The following is an 8,768-nucleotide window of genomic DNA, read 5'->3' as shown; positions in this document are numbered from 1 at the left end:
GTACAGAGAAAACACAACAGAGTACAGAGAAAACACAACAGAGTACAGAGAAAACACAACAGAGTACAGAGAAAACACAACAGAGTACAGAGAAAACACAACAGAGTACAGAGAAAACACAACAGAGTACAGAGAAAACACAAAACGGTACAGAGAAAACACAAAACGGTACAGAGAGAACAAAACGGAGTACAGAGAAAACACGAAACAGAGTACAGAGAAAACACGAAACAGAGTACAGAGAAAACACGAAACAGAGTACAGAGAAAACACGAAACAGAGTACAGAGAAAACACGAAACAGAGTACAGAGAAAACACGAAACAGAGTACAGAGAAAACACAACAGAGTACAGAGAAAACACGAAACAGAGTACAGAGAAAACACGAAACAGAGTACAGAGAAAACACAACAGAGTACAGAGAAAACGCGAAACAGAGTACAGAGAAAACGCGAAACAGAGTACAGAGAAAACGCGAAACAGAGTACAGAGAAAACGCGAAACAGAGTAGAGAGAAAACACAACAGAGTACAGAGAAAACAGAGTACAGAGAAAACAGAGTACAGAGAAAACACAAAACAGAGTACAGAGAAAACACAACAGAGTACAGAGAAAACACAACAGAGTACAGAGAAAACACAACAGAGTACAGAGAAAACACAACAGAGTACAGAGAAAACACAACAGAGTACAGAGAAAACACAACAGAGTACAGAGAAAACACAACAGAGTACAGAGAAAACACAACAGAGTACAGAGAAAACACAACAGAGTACAGAGAAAACACGAAACAGAGTACAGAGAAAACACGAAACAGAATACAGAGAAAACACGAAACAGAGTACAGAGAAAACACGAAACAGAGTACAGAGAAAACACGAAACAGAGTACAGAGAAAACACAACAGAGTACAGAGAAAACGCGAAACAGAGTACAGAGAAAACGCGAAACAGAGTACAGAGAAAACGCGAAACAGAGTACAGAGAAAACGCGAAACAGAGTAGAGAGAAAACACAACAGAGTACAGAGAAAACAGAGTACAGAGAAAACACAAAACAGAGTACAGAGAAAACACAAAACAGAGTACAGAGAAAACACAAAACAGAGTACAGAGAAAACACAAAACAGAGTAGAGAAAACAAAACAGAGTACAGAGAAAACACAAAACAGAGTAGAGAAAACACAAAACAGAGTACAGAGAAAACACAAAACGGAGTAGAGAGAAAACACGAAACAGCACAGTCAAAACACATGCAGAAATAGTTTTAAAGTACAGTTCAGCAGGACGGAGTGCCACAAAAACTGAACCAAGAGTTTTCTATGATGCTGAAATATTTCTAATATTGGATGACTTGTTTAGATTAAACTTTTGCAATGTGTTTTTTAGAAAGTATTCACGGTATTTCCTTCCTGTCGCAGCTACATGGTGGACGCAGCAGATCCAGAGAAAATCGAAGCCTCCAAGAATGAACTCCACAACCTGCTGGACAAACCGCAGCTGCAGGGAATTCCTGTAAGAACACTACAAACCACACTGATGCTGAGCAGAAACAAGCACACACACTTACTGGGAATTAACGCTGTCTATTATAGTCACATTTAATTCCTAGCTCCCACTTTGTAGCATTCCTTACTAATAGACTTAACGTTTTTCGCCTTCCCCTGGTCGTCTGTCTCATAAACAAAATAATTCCAACTTTATTTATTTCAGATTAAGTGTCATGTTAAGTTTGTTATGAACGTCAATTAGTGTTCACGCGTTCAGCTGAAGAAATTGATGAAAACAAGTGTGGTCTAATCATTTTTTTCCATGACTGGATACATATAATTGCAGATTAAATGTGACATCTCTGTCATTCTGTCCGTTTCAGTTGAGGCTACCTTAAATAATATAATCCAATGTAGATGGCACAGATAAATAAAACAAAGTATGAATGTAAGTTAAGAAGGATGTACATATTTGGTTTTATCACAGAGCATGTGGGTATAACTTTATATTTCTTTTTTTTTTTTATGTTTTTATTCATTCGACAGGCAAAAGTACATACAGTGAGAAATAAAGACTTTTTTTCTTTTTCCAAAAACAAAAAACAACCCCTTTTCCCCTCCTCCCCCCTCCCAGTCCTATATAGTCTTGTTACAAATCAGAGAAAATTAGAAATAATACACATCCTTCTTTTTTACCATGAGCAGAAAAATAAATGAGTACATGAAAAACAACAACATACAGAGATATAGCATTGTCCATGGGTTGAAATGAGGCAGAGAGAGAAATTAAATATGGTGAGAGGTTAATCGTCAGAGGTGAGCATTTTATTTATCCTGTAGTGTCTTCAATTTAGCTATGTAACTAATCATACAGCCCCAAACAGAAACACATTTTTCAGGCGTTCCCCTCAGATTATATTTAATTTTCTCCAGGTCTAAATACAGCATGAGGTCCTTAAGCCAAAGGGAAGCTTTGGGGGCAAATGGCGACTTCCAATCCAACAAAATTCTTCTACGTGCCAATAAAGATGCAAAGGCGATACTATCCTTAAACTTCTTCCTAACTGTTTGAGGGTCTGATAATACTCCAAAGATGGCCAATTCTGCACAAGGTGTCAACTTAATGTTTAGTGCTTCTGCAAGATGTTTAAAAATAGCTGTCCAGTAAACTTGCAGACGGGGACAGGACCAAAACATGTGTGAACTTTATATTTCTATCTGTTGTTCAGCACCAGTTGCATCTTCAAAGGTATATTTGTGCTTCCACTGATGTCTGCAGCCCTCTGGGAGTGATGAAATATTGTCTCAGGCAGAACCAAAGTTAAAATCAGATGTATGCATTTAAAGATGTCTGCTGCTGCTGCTGCTGCTGCATAACAAGGTTTGTGTCTGGAACACTGTGACTGACAGCTGTTTTATTCTCTAATGCTGTTTATTCCTCCTGTGTGTCTGCAGGTTTTGGTCCTGGGTAATAAGAGGGACCTCCCAGGAGCTCTGGATGAGAAGGAGCTCATAGAGAGGATGTAAGTACTCCCTCTGACTCAGACCTGATGAGAGTTTTCTCATCAATGTGCTGCAGCACATTAATATGAGCCACTTTGACTCCATGATTAACTCTGTGTGTGTTTGTAATCAGGAACCTGTCGGCCATCCAGGACAGAGAGATCTGCTGTTACTCCATCTCCTGCAAGGAGAAAGACAACATCGGTACGACACACACACACACACACACACACACACACACACACACACACACACACACACACACACACTAGGGCTGGGCGATATGGACCAAAAGTCATATCCTGATATATTTAGGCTGAATATCGATATACGATATATATCCCGGTGTTTTTATCACAAAGTGAGAGCAAATGTTCAGTCAGAGTCAAATATGACATGTCACAAGTAGTTTTATTGAAACCGTTTATTTAAGTGAACATAATACTATATAACAGAAGTACTTTTTAAAAAATCAAAGCTCCATAAAGTGCACATTTAAATAAAAAAATATCTTAAATAAAAGCCGATCCCAGTGCAAATTTGAACTATATCAATATATGTGATATTGTCTAATTCCATATCACATTTAAAAATATATCAATGTATCTTTTATATCGATATATCGCCCAGCTCTAACACACACACACACACACACACACACACACACACACACACACACAAACAATTCACACATATGTGGTCATAATAAATATACATTCCCAATCCCATAAACTGAAGGTTGTTATCCAGACTGATATTGGCAAAAACAGGTTTCCAATTGATCTTTAGAAAGTCTTTAAATATATTAAATTCATTCATCTAAAAATAAAGCTTAGATTGGTATTAGTACTTGTCTCTGTGTTTTAAGAAAAACATTTTCACTGCATGATGGAAATCGTGACAGTGGAATCCAAAACACAAAATTGACATAAACTGTTCTATCACCAACTTCACCATGAGACCAAAAAAGTCACGTTTCCTGTAACAATAAGCATTTAAAGAAACAAAATTTAAAAAGAGGACGCTGGATTTTGTTTCAAAACCACGACTGCGTGGATATCACTAAATAACCGAAGCATCGTCTGATTTACATCAGATCCGACATAAATGCTACACACCACCGGACCACTCTCTCACTGGCTGAGAGAGCTGCAGATATATATCTATCTCTATATACACTACTGGTCAAAAGTTTTAGAACACACCAACTTTTCCAGAATTTAATTGAAAATTATGCAGTTTAATGTCTCAGTGTACTCTGAAATTAATGCACATTTGCAACATTTAAAATTCTTGATTGAGCATGATAGTGTTTTGAAAGTTAAAAAAAAAGATTCAAAATCACATTTTATGTTGAACTAAAGGACTAAAAAAAGACACAAAATGACCAAAAAAAGACACAAAATGACTTACAAAGACATGAAAAGAATTCAAAAATGGACAAAATAGCCCAAGACTCCATAGAGTTAAGTTGTTAACCCATTTCTTGTTCCCTGAAAAAGGCCTACTTGTATAATTCTGAAATGTACATTATTTTTCAGTGTTGGTTAAGCTTACCTTTTTTTATTTACCTCTGGCAGTTCACCACTTACCTTTGTACCCTTTCAAGCTGTTCATTTGACTTGAACTGCTTGAATTTCAATAAAAAACTGGAAAAATTGGGGTGTTCTAAAACTTTTGACCGGTAGTGTATATCTATGAAAAATCAAAATCAAATCAAATATGCTGCTTTGCCTCTACATAAGCACAGGGCTAAACTTTCACAGTTACAGATCAAATATATACATTTTTACTAAGTTTAAGAAGTGCTTGTTCACGAAAGTTTCTCCATTTAAAGTTCTAGAAAATCAGCTGTTAAAAGACATGTTTTTGTGTAAAAAGTTTAATAGATGCATGATGTTTCCATGTCAAAAAGTAACTTTACTTTAAAATGCTTTAAATAATCTTTAAATCTACTTTAAATAATCAGGATCTCATTATTGAGCCAAATAATTGTGCTGATGATTTCTGTCAAGCAGCCTCAGTTTCTAGTGATGTCGACTACACTACACTTTACTGTTAGTTCACCGTTTTATTCTCTTTCACTCTGTTTCTGTCCACACACACACACACACATACACACACACTTTCTTGTACTTCTATCTTTGTGAGGACCCTCATTGGAATAGTGGAGTCCCTTGCAGATTATAATAGTTTTTGATTTTCATTAGTTTTAGTTTTAATTTCGTGTTTTTAGAGTGAGTTTGCTAGTTTTAGTTTAGTATTTATTTTTTGAAATGCTTTAGTTTTAGTGTTAGTTTTAGTTTTTGTAATGAAGTATTTGTTGGGTGGGAGATTAAACGAAGTCACAATAAATTTTGCCTTTATTTCCTTTGCCTTATCCATCTTCATTACGTATGAAAAAAGTTGACAAAGATGAAAATGAAAGACATTTTTAGTTAGTTTTGTAACCACTAGGGTTGTCACGATACTAAAATTTTCAACTCGATGCTCGATACCATTTTTGATACCACCAGGATAAAAACAAAGACCCCAAAATTTAACAGAAATATTTTTATTAAAAAGAAAAATGCAACATGTCAAAATTAACAGAACCACAGGTTAAATACTAATAATAAATAACAGAAACTGCAACTATGATAACAAGCTTCAGATACTCGATACTTTTGAAAATGAGTATCGTATCCGGATACAACGTTTTAGTATCGATACTTTTGACAACCCTAGTAACCACACAATACAGTTTCAGTTAATTGTCATTTTTTTGTAACCTTAACCCTAAAACAAAGTCTTAAATAAAAAAAAAAAGAAGTGAGGACCAGCCAAAATGTCCTCACTTTGCAAAAATGTCCTCACTCTGTTGGTTAAAAACGTGATCCGGTCCTCATTATGTAGGAAGTACAAGAACACACACACACACACACTCTTCCTGTGCTGACATCACGTCCGTCTCTCTTTGCAGACATCACTCTTCAGTGGTTGATCCAACACTCCCGGACTAAGAGGAGTTCCTGAGAACAGACACGCCCCCCAACAGAACAGGCCACGCCCACCTGTCCTAACACACACACACTTGCTCTTTGATCAAACCCCCCTCCCTCTTAAAAGAAAACTTTACTTCATTACCCCTTAATCCCAGTTCCATCTCCCATTCCCTGTACTAACACCTCCTCCTGTCCCCAGTTACCCCCCCACCCCACCCTAGGATGCACTGATACCTCATTTTTATTTAATGATTAAATAAAGTCTGAGTCTATAAAGCAGGTAGATCATGTCAGAAACCAAAACCAAAGCCTCCTGATCATCTTCCTGTTTCCTCTTGTAGACGAACGCCTCCATCAGCTCATGAAGGGGTTTTTATATGGTTATTCACCACAAATATATCAAATCTTTTCTGGGATTTCTCGCTGATTTTAAACACAGAACTGCTGATGATTAATCAGATTTATGAAATCTATGTCCTCTAACTTACTGATGTTTTTCTTCATATTTATGAGCTTATGTGGCAGTGAAGTTTCATCTTTTAAAGTGGAAAAAGCAACGAGAACCTTCTTCTCGGAGTGGAAATCGCATTAAAACATACGGTACAGAAGTCTTCAGTACACCAGCACAGAAGCACATACACTTTACAAAGTATTTTTCTTGGGAAATGGGAGGGTTTTGGCGAGAATTTCCAGAAAATGCTGCGGTCATATTTCCTGACATTTAACCTGACTGATGCTGCTCTACAAAGGGGTTTCACGGGCTACATCTACAGCTTTATTTGTACAGCAGGTAACGGCTCGTTTCACCCAAATTACAGAATTTAACTTATCGGGAAAATTTCCCCGCTAGAAAAATACTCCTGAAAAACCAGTGTTTTTGTCATCTGGGTGAAAGTTTAGTGAACAGAAACGTGGTTTCAGTGCATCTTTAAGATCCTCACAACAGCCTCCAGGATAACTTGAAATTTTAAATTTAAATATTATTAACATAAGCTTAAAAAACAAGGACATACAGACACACTTAGCATTGTTAGCTGGTTAGCTGGAGCTTGTTGTGTGGATCCAGTTTTCCCATGATCCTCTCCTCCCCCTCCTCCTCGACCTCCGTCACCTCTTAGCCAGTAACCACAAATCTGCCTTCATCATTTCTTCTTTTTCCTCCTCTGTTGATTCTCATTCCTCCCTTTTCTCCTTCCTCTCTACCTCCACATCATCCATCCATCCACACCTCCATTATTTTACATTTATATAATCCTGAGAAGCCCCTCTTCCTCCCTCGTCTGTTGTAAACTGCTTGTCCTCCTCTGTTCCCTCTATCCTTCCTTCCTTCCTTCCTTCCTTCCTTATTTTTGGATGTTAAACCTCCTTCCTCTCTCCTTTTGTCGCCAAGCCCCGCCCCTTTTTCGCCGTCTCTCTCGCTTTCCTGCCGAGCGAGGGATCGAAAACCTTTTTATTGCACTGTTGATTTTTGGTTTTGTAAGATATTAATAATGAGAATAATGTTAATAATCTTCTTATTGTGACATAACCTGGTCTGTCCAGATTTAAGGAAGTGGTACTCTAACTGGAGAAGGAGAGATGTCGTTGTTTCTGTTCATATCTCTGTAATAAGCTTTTTATTTCTTATATGTTTTATATTATTGTTTTTTATTGGTTTCTTTTTTTTTTTTTTTTTGCTCTGGATTTGAGCCGGAGTTCAGTGTTTTCTGCTCTGAGACGTCTGCTGATTGGACCCGGGGTGTCACGTGATCAAATGCACCGTTCACACATCATGCCGGATAAAATGGAGCGATTGTAATTAATTAAAACTCCCACATATTAAATGTTTATTTTAAAATCCAATCATTTAAAAGTTGTCATCACTTTATTTTCCTCTCGATGCCTCCGGAGTGACAACCAAACACATTTTGGATTTGTTTTCTCATGTTTATGAGAAACTAATTTCAGAATCTCAACAAATGTTGTTCATCATCTGCAGCTTCATAATATCTACACTGACAGGAAATGTCCACATGATGGCAACATAAATCTAAAAATCTAAAGTCTGTGGCTACATATATCAAATACAAGAATTTATATTTAAAATAATTATGCTTTTTTTTGCATATGATATGCACAGAATTAAATGTCACAGTCAAATAATTATTTTAATGTTTGAAAAAATAAAAATATTCTATTCAGTGAAAATATTTTCCAGTGCACTGACTAGGGCTGCAACTAGCGATTATTTTCATTATCGATTAATCTGTCGATTAATTAATTAAACGATTAATCGATTAGTTGTTTGGTCAATAAAATTTTGAAAAATATCAGTGTTTCCGATACCACAAGATAACGTCCTCAAATCTCTTGTTTGTCCACAAACCAAAGAGATATTCAGTTTATTGTCATAAAGAAACAAAGAAACCAGAAATATTCACATTGAAGAAGCTGAAATCAGAGAATTTGAACTTATTGTCTTTAAAAAAAACCTGCTCAAACCAATTATTCCATTATCAAAATAGTTGACGATTAACTTAATATTCGATTATTGTTCGATTAATCAAATAATTGTTGCAGCTCTAGTACTGACCAATTAACACTGCCATACTGGTAAAGAAATTAATTGTGAAACTGGTAGAAAATGTGCAACTGAAACTTGAAAATTAAACAGCAAACTGGACTTTGACTTTGTTTTTAAATCACATCCTGGTTTTAGCTCATTTCTAAAGAAATTAAAAAATAAAAAGCTCTCTTTTATGTTCTTCAGTTTTAGAAAAAAGACCTGGAGAATCCTGATATTATAGAAATGTT

The 8,768-nt window shown here is 36.2% G+C and overlaps 1 protein-coding gene across 1 annotated transcript in view; it reads left to right on the top strand.

The window, feature by feature from the left end:
* LOC131971094 (ADP-ribosylation factor-like protein 8A) overlaps positions 1–7,817 on the top strand; it is a 14,292-nt gene extending 6,475 nt beyond the window's left edge. The window contains exons 4-7 of the mRNA XM_059332395.1: positions 1,420–1,513; positions 2,944–3,011; positions 3,125–3,195; positions 5,954–7,817. Of these exons, the coding sequence (XP_059188378.1) occupies positions 1,420–1,513; positions 2,944–3,011; positions 3,125–3,195; positions 5,954–6,006 (286 nt within the window). The 3' untranslated portion in view covers positions 6,007–7,817. The remainder of the gene's footprint in view (positions 1–1,419; positions 1,514–2,943; positions 3,012–3,124; positions 3,196–5,953) is intronic.
* The last annotated feature ends 951 nt before the right edge of the window (positions 7,818–8,768 follow it).

This window comes from Centropristis striata, chromosome 5 (assembly GCF_030273125.1).
Source record: "Centropristis striata isolate RG_2023a ecotype Rhode Island chromosome 5, C.striata_1.0, whole genome shotgun sequence".
In the NCBI taxonomy this organism is placed as follows: Eukaryota; Metazoa; Chordata; class Actinopteri; order Perciformes; family Serranidae; genus Centropristis; species Centropristis striata.
Note: the sequence above shows the minus strand (reverse complement) of the source record. Positions and strands in the feature narration are given on the sequence as shown.